At 42.5% G+C, this 19,785-nt stretch overlaps 2 protein-coding genes across 11 annotated transcripts in view; one reads left to right on the top strand and one right to left on the bottom strand.

Moving 5' to 3' along the window:
• The window catches only part of PXK (PX domain containing serine/threonine kinase like), a 76,661-nt gene extending 68,511 nt beyond the window's left edge, over positions 1-8,150 (top strand). For 5 of the 10 annotated variants that reach the window (XM_032647476.1, XM_032647482.1, XM_032647480.1 and 2 more), the window contains one exon: positions 6,140-7,545. In XM_032647476.1, coding sequence (XP_032503367.1) covers positions 6,140-6,351 — 212 coding nt within the window. In that variant the 3' untranslated portion in view covers positions 6,352-7,545. Of the gene's footprint in view, positions 1-2,035; positions 2,069-4,650; positions 4,688-6,139 lie in introns of all 10 variants that reach the window. The other 5 variants (XM_032647486.1, XM_032647485.1, XM_032647479.1 and 2 more) reach the window with 4 other exon arrangements.
• On the bottom strand, positions 7,942-13,712 carry PDHB (pyruvate dehydrogenase E1 subunit beta). The gene is given in 11 exon segments (XM_032647487.1): positions 7,942-8,482; positions 8,790-8,931; positions 10,225-10,316; positions 10,663-10,773; positions 11,407-11,533; positions 11,535-11,693; positions 11,848-11,883; positions 11,987-12,049; positions 12,140-12,247; positions 13,433-13,486; positions 13,594-13,712. Coding segments are annotated over 11 exon segments (1,080 nt in total). The 5' UTR covers positions 13,636-13,712; the 3' UTR covers positions 7,942-8,336.
• Between the last annotated feature and the right edge of the window lie 6,073 nt (positions 13,713-19,785).

Below are 19,785 nucleotides of genomic sequence, written 5' to 3'. Positions count from 1 at the left end.
TGGCGTTAAAGGACTTTGACCAAGGTCACACAAGTGGGGGATACTAGAGCCAAGATTTAAACTTGGTTCTGTCTTTGTTCATCTACTTGATTTCTCCTGAGCGCCCGCTTTCTCAGGTGCACTACAGGGCCTGTGCTGCTAAACGCTCTGCCTGGCTGGTGTGAAAAGAGCTCCAAAAGAACAGTTAGAAACCCCGGGCTTGGGTCGTAGCTCCACCACTTTCCAGATGGCCTTGGACAAGTAATTTCCATACTTTGAAGCTGTCTTTTAAGAGAATATCTGGTCTTTATGAGGTAGATAATGTACACAACAGGGCTTTATAAGCAGTAAAGTACTGTCAAGTATAAGCTATGAATGCCTAGCCCTTCTTGCTTGAAGTTTATCATTTTCAGCAGTACTTTTGAAGAGAGAGCTGGCAGTCTGTAGAAACCCAGTCTGTGAGCATGACTGGAGAGAGAGGGAAGTTTCATATCTGGAGACTGGAGGAGGGAAAACAGGGCCTTGTGGGCACAGAGTGACTGAGAACTTGAATAACAGGAAAGAGGGTTAAAAATAAATAAGGCGCAAAAAAAAAAAGAATAAATAAGGCGCAAACTATGATGCATAAAATAAGCTACCAGGACATATTGTACAACACAGGGAATATAGCCAATATTTTATAATAACTATAAATGGAGTATAACCTTTAAAAATTGTGACTCACTATATTGTACACCTGTAACTTATATAATATTATATAATATTGTATATAATATTGTATGTTAACTATACTTCGGTAAAAAAAAGAAAAAATTACAAAGAAAAGGAATAAGTAAGGCACGAGAAGAGATGAATTCATTTAGAATGTTGGAGCTTCCGGAATTTATCTAGCCAGGTCAAAATCTGAAACCCATTCTAGGCTCAAAATCGATGGCTCTGGCCCTAAGAACTGCCTCGTTTTCTCAAAACTACACAAACACAAAGCAGTTTCTAGGATACACAGGTCTGCCCTGTAGTGCTTCTCCGAACAGTGTTGGTTCTGCTGTCCTGCCGGCTCACAGCCTTCCTCCCCGCTTCCAAGCCCAAGTGTGTGAGCTCCTCTCCAGGGTACTCAGCTGCTGGGGGTAGGGCAGGCAGTGTCCCCAGCATCCTCCCAGAGCCCCCCGAGATCGGCAGTGGTCAGCCTGCCCTGCCCCACGTGGACCTTGCTGAAGGGATTCTCCTCTGGGCAGTGGGGCACATTGGTTTCGAACGCTGGGATTCACCGTCAGGGAAAGGGTTATCTTTCACAATTAACCTGGAATCCAGTCAGTTAAAAAGAAGATAGTAAGAAATGTTTGCCTTTTTTTTTTCCGGGCTGCGCCTTGGGCCTTGTGAGATCCTAGTTCCCCAAACTGGCCCGGCAGTGAAAGCGCTGAGTCCTAACCACTGGACCGCCAGGGAATTCCCACCCTTTTTTTCTTGAATGGTTTTCTAGCCTTAGGTCAGCTAATGCTGCTTGCTGCCCTATTCAGCCTCTGGAGCCCGCTGCCTTCAGGGGAGGGGCCCCACCTTAGACGTCCCTGTGCTCTTGTTCTTCCCAAATTTAAAAAGACAGATCTCTATTTTAGACCACAGACTTGCTTGGGGAAGTGATGAGTTCTCATTTTTCTCCCCTCTTGATAAACTGTCCTTATTTAGTACACTAGGTACGCTCCCAGTACCCATTCCGCTTTTCAGGGGAGGTAAAACCGTGATGGGTCTTCTTAAGTGAGTGCTGTGCTTGTAAATAACTAAAAATATCTCAGAAGAACAAAAGAAAAAAAAAAGAATGAAGAGGAAAGTGACTCATTAGTTACTCTGTTAGTGTGTTTGCCATGTTCTAAAAGGGTCACAGTCATGTTTACAAACCAGTGCTTCTTGTGGTTAACTTAAGTATATCCTAGTTCGGCAGTAAGAATAATCAGCGTGTGATTCAGACTAATATTTTGCTGTCTCTTACTATTTGATTAAATGACACTAAAATCTGAATAATGACTTGTGTCCCCCCCTCCCTCTCTCTCTTTGCTGTTTTCAGTAGAGCATGCACCATTTTGAACGTGAATTTTCGGTAAAGTAAACTATACTGATTTTTCTAACTTTAAAGATGCTCTGTTTCTGTATGTGAAATGGGACCCAGTGTGTCTAGCTCACTGAAGTGATGAACAAATGGGAAAGCAGATTCGAGACGATTTCCTTATCTGAATATTTAAATGAAATACAGCATCTTTAAAAAGCACCCAAGTGACTTCATTTACATTCATTTCATTTTCATCATGACCTTCAAAATCTTCATTTTCACTCTGATTTTAGTTTTAAAATAGAGCTCTAAAACCTGTAAATCAACTGCATGGCATTTTGGTATCTTTTAATTTTGGAAACCAGCACCTCACAGTCCTGTTGCTGCAAATGTGTCGGTTCCTTGTTCCTCTGACAAAGGGGAAAAGGCGCTGGGCAGTTGCATTCTTGGTCACAGGGAAGCAACTTACAGCTTGTATAACTGACAATAGGGAAAAACAGTTCTTTTTTAAGCATCCTTAACAATACTTGAGTTGGGACATGAGTACAGCCTCCACGTCTTTCTGAGGTAAGAGGCCAAGGCGGTTCCAGAGAGCTGGGGCTTGCCTGCTTCCAGGGGTCCCCGCCCTCCATTCCCTCTCGAGGGTAGCTGGTAGGTGTGGTGTTGGTCTTGCGGCCATGTGGCCTCCCCTGATGTGTGTGGAGACCACAAAGGAACCCAGGCCGCAGACACGAGTAGACTGCCCACTGTCAGAGTTGGTCCAAGGCAAGGGGACGCCCAAACGTCCTTTTGACGGGGCTAGGGACAATGTTTCTGGCAAGACATTCCTACCCAGATCTAACCTGTGCTCTTGCTGCAACAGTCTGTGGCCTGTTCCAGGGCCTCCGCTGGATTTCCAGGCTCCCATCTGAGGTTCTGGGGAGGGTGGAGTAGTTGGCTCTTGGGGTTTTTGTCTAAGAGAAGGTAAGATTGGAGAGATCAGGGCTGACCTGGTGGTACTGGAGGTAAGCTGTTTCAGAGCATCCGTCATCCTGGGGTGTTTCAGGCCAATGTTTTTCAAAGCTGGTTGAATTCATTTGGCAATCAGCCTGACTCGGAATCTGGTTTTGTCTGCGGCCTGGGGATGAGGGTGATAGGAGGCCTCTGGGGGGGCGTCCCCTCATATTTGGGGAGTGGGGGGCCCAGGCATTAGGCAGTTGTTCCCAGGTTTGCTCCAGGCCAAAGAGCCAAGTCCGAATTTGGCCCCTTGTTAACATTCCCCCCTCCCACATCATTACCAATGTGTTGTAGCTTAAGCTCCAGTGAACCTTTAAAGGAATTTTGTGGACCACAAAAGAGGCAAAAAGGAAAAACTTAAAAAAAAAAAATCGATGGAGGCTGTAATTAGAGACTGTGAGTCCTTGCGTCTATGTTCTTGCCTCCTCCAGTGTTGACCTTCAGACCTGGACCTCCTCTCCCCTTCCAGAGCGTTCTGAGCTGCTCCTGGCCCTAATCATACATATCAGGATCTGCCCTAGTTGTTGCAGGCCCAATGAGGAAAGGTGGACCTCATGGGACATCGTGCCCTTTACGACTGGTTGGGCCCTCTGTGAGGGGACCACAGGTGACCTGCTCTTTCCTCTTGGATGGATATAGTCTCCTTTCTCACAGCCCTCGGCATCATATTATAGGCACAGCCTACCCTGTGGCACTTTGGACAGTGTATTTATTTATGCTGCCTACATATTCAAAGCGATTCATTCAGTTTCAGCCTTTACTTGTAAGATGAAGATCCATTTACGGAATACCATGCCCCAATTTCCAAACTCTGTGGTAGTGAATTTGCACTTTTAATTTAGAGTGCCTAGTAATGAGGCCAAAGTCAAGGGATGATTCCTCACGAGGGCCAAGCAGTTTAGTTCTGTGCCAAGATAGCAGCCTGTGCCCAAGTCCAGTTCCTGAGGCCCATCTCTAGCCTCCGAGAATCCTGGGCTAGAAGACTTGCAGTCTCTGGATGGCCAATTCCATGCCTTTAGTGGAACAAAGTGCTACTGCAGGCCTGTCTTCTTGTCTATAACCCTCACTGACTCTTCTGCAAGGGTCAAAGCACAAAGCTGGGAGGCAGACATGCTGGCACTCATTTGGGTACGTGTTGGGCCGTACATGTCAAGTCCAGATTCCGCTGCCCTTTTCTGGCCATTGGGTGAGAGTGCTGGGAAGGGGAGGGGGCAGCTGGGAGGGCACTGGCGCCCACTCAGTCCTCCGGGCTCTGCAGTTGAGTTCCAAGGGCTTCAGAGGCCATCTCTCCTCCTCCTGGTATTTTACGGGTCACTTTCCAAGAACCCCCTTCAGAGGAATGCTATGTCACACACTTACTCTCCCTGCTCTTTTCATCTCAACAGTCATTTCAGGTTTGAAGTCCCTTTTATCTCTGTAACCCTGTAACGTAAAGCCAGGAACATTTCCCCATAATCCACCTTGGCATAGAACATAATAGAACTTCATTCATTAGTTGTTATTGTACAGAACCAGTGAAAATTACATTTTGTCCATTTGTCTGTATTTAATGTTTATTTGTATTGCTATATTATTATTTGAGAATTCCAAGGTTGCAGAGCATGAGTGTGTGCATCTGTGTGATTCTTTAATTTCAGCTGCCTTAGGTTTGGGTAAAGATATAAAGGAAGGTAAGTGGTTTTCTATGAAATACAATGCTTTAACCATTGCCTATCACAGTTGGTAAAAAGGTTGCACTTACTGAAGTATTTTATGGATGATCCTGACCACTCACTCATCCATATAAACTCAAGTAGCAGTTGGTATGTTTACCTAGTATCACCACAGCTCAGTAGCAGTTTGAGGGAGGTGGTAGGGGAGCCATCTAGCAGAATGTCTTCTGTGGTAGCACTGGGGTAGGGTAGAGGGTAAGACTAGAAAGAGATGTGGAGTCACGGGGAGCTGCAGGGGTCACAGGAAATGGGACAACTGTGACACAGGCAAGTTCTTTAAAGCAGGGTTTTGTTTTTTTTTTTGGGGGGCCATGCCACATGGCACGTGGGTTCTTAGTTGAGGCATGCAGGATCTTAGTTCCCCAGACCAGGGCTCAAACCCACGCCCCCCTGCACTGGAAGCATGGAGTCTTAACCACTGGACAGCCAGGGAAGTCCCAGCAGGGTTTTTTTCTGTACCTAGTGCTTATTTTGTCCCAAGAGGACAATTCATTCATTGATTCAAAACTATAAAATTCGAGCGCCCAATGTTTGTGTTTCTGAAAGCTAAGGGAGGTTTCAGATACCTGTCCAGTTACCTTCTCCTTGCCCACCAGGGTACAGCTCGGCATTCCAGTCTCCCCTGACACTTCAGCAAAGATGTAGGGTTAGGGCATTTCCATCCTGTCCCTGGGTTGGGCCACAGTGGAAACATGGGTGCTTGAGGAAGATTCCTCCCTGAGAATACCATTGCTGGAGAGAGAAAGCCCTCTGCGCCTTGCTGTGCATTGCTAACATTAGCATTTTATGTTTTTTTCATGCAACCTAATAGGAAATGATTATTCAAGACGGATGCCCCTGGGGAGCCCGTAACCCAGCGGACAATGGTTACTTGCCGAGAATCCTAAGTGATTTGTCATTTTATGTTAAATCACGTCCTTCAAATATTGTGTGTGTTGGAGCAGCTAAAGAACCGTTCATCCCTTACTAGTAATTGATACTCCAGTAGCCCAGCTCTATGCATACAGATGTCTATCTTTAATTGCTAGCTCAGGAATAGGTGGAGCTGCCTGGAACCTGGAAAAAGTAGCTAATGGAACTTTTCTTTTGGGACCATGATTAAAGTTTGGAAGTGGAAGTAGAGCCTCATCTATGCTGAGAATGTCGCTATGTATAGTTTCATGTAATCTGTGATATTGTTCAGTCTTTTCTCACATGACTATTACTTGGGAGAAATGGCAACTTTTAATTAATTCCCCTTTAATGCTTCTACATTTCTTGTTCAAGTATTTTAAAAAAATCACACAGTACAAGGTGTGTTGGCCCGTTTGAGGGAAAACATTTGCAGTCTCACCGAAGTCCTTTCTGCCCAGGACTGAGCAGTAGCACGGATACAGGGTGTGTGGAGATACTGACTGTGCCCTTTCCTCCACAGGGATGTCCGCGTTACCCCCACCTCCTCCACCTGCGCCTCCGCCACCAGCAGCTCCCTTGCCTCCTGCGAGCACAGAGGCGCCCACACAGCTTCCACCCCAGGCTGTGAATGGCGTGAGCCGAGGGGCCTTACTCAGCTCCATCCAGAATTTCCAAAAAGGAACTTTGAGGAAAGCCGAAACCTGTGATCATAGTGCTCCTAAGATCGGCTAAAGCTTTGTGTTTACACTTGGAGGGAAAATTTGTTTTGTTTTTCCTTCCACCTCCAACCCCTAAAGTACCCTCTATCTGGATGAATAATTGCTGAGCCAGTACAGTCACATACGACTTCGCAGATGCTCATGTAAGAGGCTTTTCAAGAGGGAAATAGTCTTCAAGTAGAATAAAGTCAGGCTGGCATTGCTGCCTTAAGAAATAGTTTGCTCCTTTGTTACTCTTGTAAAGGAGTCTTGCTCTTCCTCTAATGGTCATCTTTTGGTGGCAGCAGCATATTGGAATCAATTATTTCCACCAACAGAAGGAAGTGGACAAAAAACAATGACAATATACAGTCACAGCGGTGGATGGCCTTCGTGTCGCAATCCCTCCTATACCATCAGACAGCTCCTAGAAATGTTCCTCTCAGAGTTCATTTCTCTATTCTAAAGCATTTTCTGGTTATTTCTTAGATAACTCCCATTTTTGCTACCTTAATTTCATCCTAGACATTAACACTGTAGCCCAAAGCATAGTTATGTCGCTGAGAGTCAGAGAAGCAACTGAGTTCTTCATTTTCCCTACAAGTAGAACGGGGAAAGTTCGTAACAGTCTGTTAAGTTCGAACAGGAACTCCATTGTGGTTATAGAACTCAGGGCTGCTAAAGGAACTACTCTAGACTCTTAGTTCCTTTTAGTATGTATCGAACGGACAAAAAAATGTTGACATCAGAAAAAGCTCTTGCCAATTAGAGGATCTTCTTAATCCTCAGCAATTAAGTCAAGTTTGGCGTTTGTGGGGGTGGGTTATTATACAACACAAGTACATCTGGCAAAATCAGTTCTGATTTTCCAAAGATTTATCCAAATATATCATCTTTTTAATGTTACTCATTTATTAGAAAGATCCTTTATCCTATGATTTGCTTAAACCCTTAAATAAATTGCACTTTAAAGGATTATAAATAATCCATCTAAAAATTCAAGTTACACACATCAGTGTTGGTTACTATGCAGAGAGAATGTCATTGTGTATAGTTTCATGTAATCTGTGATAAATGTTCAGCTGTATTTTTTATTAAAATAAACCATGTCTAGAAAATGTGTTATTTGTAGCTTGGCTAGATATTTTAAATGGGAACTTTTTGTAGTAACTTTGGTAAATATAAAGAAAAGATTCACACAGTATTTCTAAAGTTTCCTCCCTACCTATTCTATCTCTATTTTCTTTAGTGTCGTATTTTCCCTCTTAATTAATAAGAGATAACAATCCTGTCTTCCTGTTTTAATTAGGTACCACTTGTATGCTTCTATAACTAATTTAAATCTATCTTTTCCATCTCAACTTCTGAAGAGGGCAGTGTATGGCAGAGTGTGTGTTTGTTGGCAGTGGGAAAAACACCTGACACAGATTTTGGTTTAACTTTAAAGAGAACCTACTAGAATTAGGCATTTGAAGAGTCGGGGGGCAAGTTCCTGTTTTAAGTAAGTAATGCAGTCTAGGAGATTAATGATTACTGATTAGTTCCTGATGGCAGTAATTTCTTAACAGAATTTTAAGACTTCTATCCCACATTTATTATCTCAAGAATATAAAAATACAATTAGTCATAGTTAGGAATTCCTTTATTCCTTATCAAAACAGTCTAACAGTAAATGTAGATTATATGCTTTTATTTTTACATATAAGTTATGTTTTTTTGGAGATATCTTTCATCAGGACTCTTGCCACATTTATACCTTGTCCTTCTAATGAGAGGGTAAAATTTTACATTAATCTTATTCAAAGAACATGGCTATTGTAACAGATAAAAAAAGCATGGACCCTAGGCAGGAGAGTGGAGAGTTTTTCCACAGACATATTTAAACTTCTTCCCAGTACAAAAACGTGTGTTGTTGCTTTAGACATAACTTTACAAATCAAAAGGTCTTATAGGACAATACAGATGAAATGTCATTAAGTATTTTAAGGAAATCCCAATGACTTGAAATTCAAGTCCAAGCTACATATTTAGTGTTTTCTTTATTGCAAATATGATGTCTTTAACCTGAGGTACAGAGTTGTCTTCTAGAACCTTTGCATAAGGCATAGGGACATCGGCACCGGTGACACGAACTACAGGAGCATCCAGAAAATTGAACGCGGGGCCTAAGAGGGAAGGAGGCGCAAATGAGAGAGGCATGAAAAACCAGCTGAGCACCACCACCTCAGCATAGCAGGTATGGCTGCCCAGAGAAGGAAAATCTGAAGAAGGAAATATGAAATCTGAAAGGAATGCTAATTACAGAGAATTGTTTCTGGCCTTGCTTTCTTAAACATTTACCCAAAGGAAAAATACCAAGCTGACAAGTTGAAAATTCAAGTCATTTGACCACCCCTAGCTTTTGATTGTTTTGTCCTGTAATACAGTGTTTATTACAGTTTAACTATTCTGGAATCAGTTTCTCTGAAATACCTTCCATGATCCTGGCACAGATTTCAGCTCCTACTCCAAACTGTGGCCAGCCTCCTTCCACAGTTACGAGGTGACTGGTCTTCATGACACTGGCTTCTATTGTTTCAATGTCCATTGGTCTGATGGTTCGCATATTTATCACCTAAACATATAATAAATAGCTTTACAGAGCCACTTCCTCACAAATATAGTCTTATCCCCAAAATGCCACTTCCTTTCTTGTTTCCTTTTAATCTTTGGGTCTAGGGAAACATAATCTGCCCATTCATGAACAAACTGTCAAAAGGGAAACTGTAATTAAAAGAAAAATCTTTCTCTACTACAAGCAGCTTTGTTCACTTACAGAATTCACTTATCCTCCCTTGACCTTAACTTCCTCCTCATCAAAATAATAACTAACATGTGACCGCTTACCCTGTACCAGGCACTACACTAAGTATAATTCTACAACCACCCTGACGGGACAGTAAATGTATTATCCTCATTTTACAGCTGATGGCAGAGATTTCGAGTACGTAACATGCCCAAGTGTTAACTAGGAAGTGGTACCTCCTGGTTATGAAAGTGTTAGACTCGATGACTTCTAAGTTTTCTCTTCTCCCAAACTCCAGCTCCAAGGTTGGATCTTAACTTGACAAAACACATACTAAAAAGATCCAGACCCTACGTGGTAGAAGGCTAGGTATTTGAAAAGCAAGTAGGCTCCCAGCTTTAAGCAGAGGCAGAACTAAGTGACAAAGCAAGATTTTATACCTAATTAACCTGTTACAGAACTCAAACGCCTCTTTTTGGGTCTTAAACTTAAAGGGACCTTTCTGATTCTTTTTTTTTTAATAAATTTTATTTATTTATTTATTTATTTTTGTGTGTGTGTTGTGGTACGCGGGCCTCTCACTGTTGTGGCCTCTCCCGTTGCAGAGCACAGGCTCCGGATGCGCAGGCACAGAGGCCATGGCTCACGGGCCCAGCCGCTCCGCGGCATGTGGGATCTTCCCGGACCGGGGCACAAACCTGTGTCCCCTGCATCGGCAGGCGGACTCTCAACCACTGCGCCACCAGGAAGCCCTATTTATTTATTTTTGGCTGCGTTGGGTCTTTATTGCTGCGTGTGGGCTTTCTCTAGTTGCAACAAGCGGGGGCTACACTTCGTTGTGGTGCACAGGCTTCTCACTGCGGTGGCTTCTCTTGTGTGGAGCACGGGGCTCTAGGTGCACGGGCTTCAGTAGTTGTGGCACATGGGCTCAGTAGCTGTGGCTCACGGGCTCCAGAGCACAGGCTCAGTAGTTGTGGCGCACGGGCTTAGTTCTCCGTGGCATGTGGGATCTTCCGGAACCAGGGCTCGAACCTGCGTCCCTGCGTTGGCAGGCGGATTCTTAACCACTGCGCCGCCAGGGAAGTCCCCTGATTCTTTAAGAACAAGTGAATGTCCACTCACCTCACATTCAATTCCCTCTTTAGATAGCACCGTTGCAGCTTCTAAGCAGTGGCTCACAGGTCTTGAATGGGAAACTATGGTTACATGTGTCCCTGAAACAAAGTGGTCACAGATAAGAGGTCAGGTTGAAACCAAAGACACTGTCCTGCTCTGCAGCCAGCTATGGTTCTTCTTCATTTTGGAATCTTAAACTCAACTACATTCCAGCGAGATGAGGAATGTGGCAGCCTTTCTAGAAACGAAATACAAATCTACTGGACCAAGATTTAGAAAAGAACAAATATATGCGCAATCAGGGCATGACACATTTTAAACTTGAACTCATCCTATAATTTCCTAGTCAAAGTAAAGGGCAGTGACTTCTAGACTGAATTTGACCAACATAAATAGAGGGCACAGATTACAAATAATGTTTACATGTATACTAATTTCTCTTACCTTGCCTTTCTATTTTAGCTTTTCCAATAGGAATCAGAAAATCTTTTGACTGAGCCTCTGGGGGAAGTTCAAAAGGAACTCCATACATCAATTCATTCTCCAGCACCACCACTGCAAAATATAAATATTTAAACCAAAGTAACTACATGAATAAAAATGTATATGCGGGCTTCCCTGGTGGCGCAGTGGTTGAGAGTCCACCTGCCGATGCAGGGGACACGGGTTCGTGCCCTGGTCCGGGGAGATCCCACATGCCGCATAGCGGCTGGGCCCGTGAGCCATGGCCGCTGAGCCTGCACATCTGGAGCCTGTGCTCCGCCACGGGAGAGGCCACAACAGTGAGAGGCCCGCGAACCCCCCCGCCAAAAAAAGTATATGCAACACTATCATTCATATTGTGAAAAGTTTCACTGTGCTGATTAGGAAGCCTCATACCTATCGTGTCCAGTAGCCTTGAGGATGAGTTAAGTACAGACATCTGTAGTCTGGGCGATCCTGATTTTATCTATGGGGTTAAACCGGTGTTGTAGGTATGCAGCAAATTTCTCCGGTATCTAATTGGCCCCGTTATAGTCAGAAATAAGAACACCACATTTTTTCCTATCTTTACTATATCTGTAAATCACTGACATTTATATGATACGTCTAAGCCTAACTAGAAGTCTTCAATGGTTTCCTTCCATGCAGATATTTCATTTTTGTTCTTTAATGTTCAAGAGACCCACAACACGTCACGCTACTGACCTGGATTGTTATCCCGAATGGCTGATTTAATAAGTCCTTTTGCATCCTCTGAACTCCAGGGGCTGACCACCTTTAAGCCTGGGCAGTGCCCATACCAGGCAGCAAAGCACTGTGAGTGCTGGGCAGCTTACGCCTGCTGAGGCGCCATTGGGCCCCCTGAAAGACTATGGGCACAGGCTGAAAGCCCCTGACATGTAGTAGGTCTTGGCAGCTGAGTTTATAACCTGGTCGATGGCTTGCATAGAGAAGTTGAAGGTCATAAATTCACAAATGGGCCGCAACCCAGCCTGTCAAATCAAAAACATAGATGTTAAAAAGACGAGAAAGAGCAATTTAGAGTAGCACACCACCACTTCGCTCCCCCAACATTCAAGCAATGTTTTTAAACGGTCATGTTGAAAGTAATCTCTTTGGATAAGATTCATAAAGAGGACTACATACCATAGCTGCACCTACAGCAATTCCAGCAAAACCCATCTAGAACATAAAATGCAAACATAAGTAAAAATCCACAAAAATTAGAACAGTACACTTTAATAGACATGCCCCTCAAAGGTCTGCTTCCTGATGGAAGGCTTACCTCAGATATGGGAGTGTCTATGATCCTCTTATCTCCATATTTCTTCCACAGGCCTCGACTAACCTACAATTAAGCAATGACCCCATTACCTTTAATTGTACTGGGGGCAAATGGCCACCTCAGTTCTGTATAGCTTTCATGTATCTTGGTTACCTTATATGCCCCATCATATTGGGCAACTTCTTCCCCAAGTAGAAATACCTTCTCATCTCTTTCCAGCTCCTCATCCATACCTTGATTTATAGCCTCACGAACTGTCACCTGTCACAGGTATGGGAAAGCAGTCAATAAGCTACAGCATTACTTAGGAGACTATTGAGATTCTCTCTCTTGACCGAGGCTGCCCACAGCACACAATGTAAAAACTATCACTAGAACAGGCTTCTCTTCAAAAGTTCAAAAAGTAACATTTCTATCACTCATAGCCAGTCTTTGATTGGATGTGTAAATGAGAAGTATACTGAACACTTGATTGATGTGCACCTAAGCTTAAGAAATCTGCTTGCTGGCCATACCAGCTCATAGGTGGCTTCCTAAGTAGAAAAGTGTACTAGGTAATTTTATTTCCACATCCGGTATACTGTGGGGCAGCGAACAGTCAAGGAAGCCTAAATAATACCACATATTGAGCGCTCACTAGGTGCCAGGCACTGCCAAACACTTTGCCTTCAGGATGTAGGAGTTATTTTACTACACAGGTTGGTAGAATCCTCCAGCAACAAAAAGGGGAAGAGTGGGCAATTCCTCAAAATGTTGAACACAGAATTACCACATAATCCAACAATCCCACTTCTAGATATAGACCCAAAAGAACTGAAAAGCAGGGACCCAGATAATCGCACACCGATGTTCACAGCAGCATTATTCACAAATCCAACAGGTGGAAGCAACCCAAATGTCCACCAAAGATGAATGTATCAGCAAAATGTGGTATATGCCTACAACGGAATATCATTCAGCCTTAAAAAGGAATGAAATTCTGACACATGCTACAACATGGATGAGCCTTGAAAACACGTTAAGTGAAAAAAGCCAGACATAAAAGGACAAATGCTGTATGATTCCATTTATGGGAAGTCCCTAGAGTAGATAAATTAATAGGCATAGAACGTACAAAACAGGTTACCAGGGGCTAATGGGATGGAGAGTTATTGTTCAATGGGTACAGTTTCTGTTTGGGATGATGATAAAGTTCTGGTGGTGAATGGACAACGTGGTGAATGTACTTAGTCCCACTGCATATACAGTTTAAAAGGGTAAATTTTCTTATGTATATTTTACCACAGTAAAAAATTTTAAGGGGGAGGATGAGGGAAGAAGCGTCAAGTCTAGTTCCCTCAGATCGGACATCTCATTCCCCTGAGCCTCGCGTGGGTGACATGCGGCCCCAGCCTCCGCGCCGGGACGAGGGGCCTCGCCGGCCCGGCTAGCTTCCAGGCCAGTTACCTGCAGAGCAGCCGGCGCGGTCCGGTGGAAGCGCCTCCTCAGCAGCCCGGAGACCTGGCGGGGAGAGAGAGAGAGAGATAGAGAGAGAGAGAGGACGCTCAGAGGGGACGCAGACTGGGCAGGGATCGCGCAGGGTCATGGGCCCGAGAGCCGCTGCCGACCTGCTCAAGGGGTCTCCGCGTCAAGCCAGCCACCACCGCCATCTTGACCGTGTCCTCTAGCCGCCGCCGAACGACAACACAGCAGGGATGCGGACTAGTCAGGCCCCATTTCCCCTGCCGGCGCGGGCCAATGGCAGGGCACGGCGTCTGCGTGTCCCGCCCCCCAGGGCGTCGGGGGCCGAGGGGTGGAGCCGAGGAGGCGTGTCGGGTGTCTAGCCACTCAGCCTGAGGCAGCTTGGGATCAATGTTATTGAGAGCTGCCGGCTCCTGGCGCGCCGCTTGCACGCCGGGAGCACGTCCCTGCGTGTTGATACGTGGATCGCAGGGACCAAAAATCAGACTCTAAGAATCATAACTCGAGGCCGAGGGACCTTCAGAATTAGGCCACGCTTCTGCAGGCGCTGAAATTCTTTGGTACGGAGTAGCCCTTATACACCGTTTGGTGACTGGGGATTTACAGTCTTACAGGCGAGCCTAGTTTCTCTTGGAAGCACTGTCTGTTCGCTCTTTTTTTTTTTTAAACATCTTTATTGGAGTATAATTGCTTTACAATGGTGTGTTAGTTTCTGCTGTATAACAAAGTGAAGCAGCTATACGTATACGTAATCCCCATAGCCCCTCCCTCTTGCGTCTCCCTCCCACCCTCCCTATCCCACCCCTGTAGGTGGACACAAGACACCGAGCTGATCTCCCTGTGCTCTGCAGCTGCTTCCCACTAACTATTTTACATTTGGTAGTGTATATATGTCCATGCCACTCTCTCATTTCGTCCCAGTTTACCCTTCCCCCTCCCCGTCTCCTCAAGTCCATTCTCTACGTCAGCGTCTTTATTCCTGTCCTTGCCCCTAGGTTCATCAAAACCTTTTTTTTTTTTTTAGATTCCATATATATGTGTTACCATGTGGTATTTGTTTTTCTCTTTCTGAATTACTTCACTCTGAATGACAGACTCAGGGTCCATCCACCTCACTACAAATAACTCAATTTCGTTTCTTTTTATGGCTGAGTAATATTCCATTGTATATATGTGCCACATCTTCTTTATCCATTCATCTGTTTATGGACACTTAGGTTGCTAACATGTCCTGGCTACTGTAAATAGTGCAGCAGTGAACATTGTGGTACGTGACTCTTTTTGAATTATGGTTTTCTGAGGATATATGCCCAGTAGTGGGATTGCTGGGTCGTATGGTAATTCTATTTAAAATTTTTTTAAGGAACCTCCATACTGTTCTCCATAGTGGCCGTATCAATTTACATTCCCACCAACAGTTCAAGAGGGTTCCCTTTTCTCCACACCCTCTCCAGCATTTATTGTTTGTAGATTTCTTCTTCTTTTTTTTTTTGCAATACGCGGGCCTCTCACTGTTGTGGCCTCTCCCGTTGCGGAGCACAGGCTCTGGACGCGCAGGCTCAGCGGCCATGGCTCATGGGCCTAGCCACTCCGTGGCATGTGGGATCTTCCCGGACTGGGGCACGAACCTGTGTCCCCTGCATCGGCAGGCAGACTCTCAACCACTGTGCCACCAGGGAAGCCCTGTTTGTAGATTTTTTGATGATGGCCATTCTGACTGGTGTGAGGTGATACCTCATTGTAGTTTTGATTTGCATTTCTCTAATGATTAGTGATGTTGAGCATCCTTTCATATGTTTGTTGGTAATCTGTATATCTTCTTTGGAGAAATGTCTATTTAGGTCTTCTGCCCATTTTTGGATTGGGTTGTTTGTGTTTTTGATATTGAGCTGCATGAGCTGCTTGTATATTTTGGAGATTAATCCTTTGTGAGTTGCATTGTTTGCAAATATTTTCTCGCATTCTGAGGGTTGTCTTTTCATCTTGTTTATGGTTCCTTTTGCTGTGCAAAAGCTTTTAAGTTTCATTAGGTACCATTTATTTATTTCTGTTTTTATTTTCATTTCTTTAGGAGGTGGGTCAAAAAGGATCTTGCTGTGATTTATGTCATAGTGTTCTGCCTATGTTTTCCTCTAAGAGTTTGATAGTGTCTGGCCTTACATTTAGGTCTTTAATCCATTTTGAGTTTATTTTTGTGTATGGTGTTAGGGAGTGTTCTAATTTCATTCTTTTACGTGTAGCTGTCCAGTTTTCCCAGCACCACTTATTGAAGAGGATATCTTTTCTCCATTGCATGTTCTTGCCTCCTTTAGCAAAGATAAGGTGACCACATGTGCATGGGTTTATCTCTTGAGTTTTCTATCCTGTTCCATTGATCTATGTTTCTGTTTTTGTGCCAGTACCATACTGTCTTGATTAATGTAGCTTTGTAGTGTAGTCTGGAGTCAAGGGAGCCTGATTTCTCCAGCTCCGTTTTTCTTTCTCAAGATTGCTTTGGCTACTTGGGGTCTTTTGTGTATCCATACAAATTGTGAAATTTTTTGTCTAGTTCTATGAAAAATGCCATTGGTAGTTTGATAGGGATTGCACTGAATCTGTAGATTGCTTTGGGTAGCATAGTCATTTTCACAATGTTGTTTCTTCCAATCCAAGAACATAGTATATCTCTCCATCTGTTTGTATCATCTTTAATTTCTTTCATCAGTGTCTTTTGGTTTTCTGCATACAGGTCTTTTGTCTCCTTAGGTAGGTTTATTCCTAGGTATCTAGGTATTTATTCTTTTTGTTGCAATGGTAAAGGAGAGTGTTTCCTTAACTTCTCTTTCAGATTTTTCATCATTAGTGTATAGGAATGCAAGAGATTTCTGTGCCTTAATTTTGTATCCTGCTACTTTACCATATTCATTGGTTAGCTCTAGTAGTTTTCTGGTAGCATCTTTAGGATTCTCTATGTATAGTATCATGTCATCTGCAAACAGTGACAGCTTTACTTCTTCTTTTCCAATTTGCATTCCTTTTATTTCTTTTTCTTCTCTGATTGCTGTGGCTAATACTTCCAAAACTATGTTGAATAATAGTGGTGAGATTGGGCAACCTTGTCTTGTTCCTGATCTTAGTGGAAATGGTTTCAGTTCTTCGCTATTGAGAATGATGTTGGCTGTGGGTTTGTCATATATGGCCTTTATTATGTTGAGATAAGTTCCCTCTATGCCTACTTTCTGGAGGGTTTTTAACATAAGTGGGTGTTGCATTTTGTTGAAAGCTTTTTCTGCATCTATTGAGATTATCATATAGTTTTTATTCTTCAATTAGTTAATATGGTGTATCACATTGATTGATTTGCATATATTGAAGAATCCTTGCATTCCTGAGGTAAACCCTACTTGATCATGGTGTATGATCCTTTTATGTGCTGTTGGATTCTGTTTGCTAGCATTTTGTTGAGGATTTTTGCATCTATGTTCATCAGTGATGTTGACCTATAGTTTTCTTTTTTTGTGACATCTTTATTTGGTTTTGGTATCAGGGTGATGGTGGCCTTGTAGAATGAGTTTGGGAGTGTTCCTCCATCTGCTATATTTGGAAGAGTTTGAGAAGGATAGGTGTTAGCTCTTCTCTAAATGTTTGGTAGAATTCACCTGTGAAGCCATCTGGTCCTGGACTTTCATTTGTTGGAAGATTTTTAATCACAGTTTCAATTTCAGTGCTTGTGATTGGTCTGTTTATATTTTCTATTTCTTCCTTGTTCAGTCTCAGAAGGTTGTGCTTTTCTAAGAATTTGTCCATTTCTTCCAGGTTGTCCATTTTATTGGCATAGAGTGGCTTGTAGTAATCTCTCACGATCCTTTGTATTTCTGAAGTGTCAGTTGTTACTTCTTTTTCATTTCTAATTCTATTGATTTGAGTCTTCTCCCTTTTTCTCTTGATGAGTCTGGCTAATGGGTTATCAATTTTGTTTATCTTCTCAAAGAACCAGCCTTTAGTTTTATTGATCTTTGCTATTGTTTCCTTCATTTCTTTTTCATTTATTTCTGATCTGATCTTTATGATTTCTTTCCTTCTGCTAACTTTGTTTTTTCTTTTGTTTTTGTTCTTCTTTCTCTAATTGCTTTAAGTGTAAGGTTAGGTTGTTTATTTGAGATTTTTCCAGTTTCTTGAGGTAGGATTGTATTGCTATAAACTTCCCTCTTAGAACTGCTTTTGCTGCATCCCATAGGTTTTGGGTTGTCATGTTTTCATTGTCATTTGTTTCTAGGTATTTTTTTTAAAACATCTTTATTGGAGTATAATTGCTTTACAATGGTGTGTTAGTTTCTGCTTTACAACAAAATGAATCAGTTATACATATACATATGTTCCCATATCTCTTCCCTCTTGCATCTCCCTCCCTCCCACTCTCCCTATCCTACCCCTCCAGGTGATCACAAAACACCGAGCTGATCTCCCTGTGCTATGCGGCTGCTTCCCACTAGTTATCTGCCTTACGTTTGGTAGTGTATATATGTCCATGCCTCTCTCTCACTTTGTCACAGCTTACCCTTCCCCCTCCCCATATCCTCAAGTCCATTCTCTAGTAAGTCTGTGTCTTTATTCCTGTCTTACCCCTAGGTTCTTCATGACATTTTTTTTTCTTAAATTCCATATATATGTGTTAGCATATGGTATTTATCTCTCCCTTTCTGACTTACTTCACTCTGTATGACAGACTCTAGGTCTATCCATCTCACTACAAATAGCTCAATTTCATTTCTACGTATTTTTTGATTTCCTCTTTGATTTCTTCAGTGATCTCTTGGTTATTTAGTAGTGTATTGTTTAGCCTCCATGTGTTTTTATTTTTTACATGTTTTTTTTCCAGTAATTGATATCTAGTCTCGTAGCATTGTGGTCAGAAAAGATACTTGATACAATTTCAATTTTCTTAAATTTACCAAGGCTTGATTTGCAACCCAAGATATGATCTATCCTGGAGAATGTTCCCTGAGCACTTGAGAAGAAAGTATATTCTGTTGCTTTTGGATGGAATGTCCTATAAATATCAATTAAGTTCATCTTGTTTAATGTGTCATTTAAAGCTTGTGTTTCCTTATTGATTTTCATTGTGGATGATCTGTCCATTGGTGAAAGTGGGGTGTTAAAGTCCCCTACTATGATTGTGTTACTGTCGATTTCCCCTTTTATGGCTGTTAGTATTTGCCTTATGTATTGAGGTGCTCCTATGTTGGGTGCATAAATATTTACAATTGTTATATCTTCTTCTTGGATTGATCCCTTGATCATTATGTAGTGTCCTTCTTTGTCTCTTGTAATAATCTTTATTTTAAAGTCTGTTTTGTCTGATATGAGAATTGATAGTCCAGTGTTCTTTTGATTTCCATTTGCATGGAATATCTTTTTCCATCCCCTCACTTGCAGGCTGTATGTATCCCTAGGTCTAAAGTGGGTCTCTTGTAGACAGCATATATATGGGTCTTGTTTTTGTATCCATTCAGCCAGTCTATGTCTTTTGGCTGGAGCATTTAATCCATTTACATTTAAGGTAATTATCGCTATGTATGTTCCTATTACCATTTTCTTAATTGTTTTGGGTTTGTTATTGTAGGTCTTTTCCTTCTCTTCTGTTTCCTGCCTAGAGCAGTTCCGTTAGCATTTGTTGTAAAGCTGGTTTGGTGGTGCTGAACTCTCTTAGCTTATGTTTGTCTGTACAGGTTTTAATTTCTATGTCAAATCTGAATGAGATCCTTGCTAGGGATAGTAATCTTGGTTGTAGGTTTTTCCCTCTCATCACTTTAAATATGTCCTGCCACTCCCTTCTGGCTTGCAGAGTTTCTGCTGAAAGATCAGCTGTTAACCTTATGGGGATTTCCTTGTATGTTATTTGTTGCTTTTCCCTTGCTGCTTTTAAATATTTTTTCTTTGAATTTAATTTTTGATAGTTTGATTAATATGTCTTGGCGTGTTTCTCCTTGGATTTATCCTGTATGGGACTCTCTGCACTTCCTGGACTTGACTGACTCCTTTCCCATATTAGGGAAGTTTTCAACTATCATCTCTTCAAATATATTCTCAGTCCCTTTCTTTTTCTCTTCTTCTTCTGGGACCCCTACAATTTGAATGTTGGTGCATTTAGTGTTGTCCCAGAGGTCTCTGAGACTGTCCTCAATTCTTTTCATTCTTTTTTCTTTATTCTGCTCTGCGGTAGTTATTTCCACTATTTTATCTTCCAGGTCACTTATCCGTTCTTCTGCCTCAGTTATTCTGCTACTGATTCCTTCTAGAGAATTTTTAATTTCATTTATTGTGTTGTCCATCACTGTTTGTTTACTCTTTAGTTCTTC

Source organism: Phocoena sinus, chromosome 11 (assembly GCF_008692025.1).
Source record: "Phocoena sinus isolate mPhoSin1 chromosome 11, mPhoSin1.pri, whole genome shotgun sequence".
NCBI lineage: Eukaryota > Metazoa > Chordata > Mammalia > Artiodactyla > Phocoenidae > Phocoena > Phocoena sinus.
Note: the sequence above shows the minus strand (reverse complement) of the source record. Positions and strands in the feature narration are given on the sequence as shown.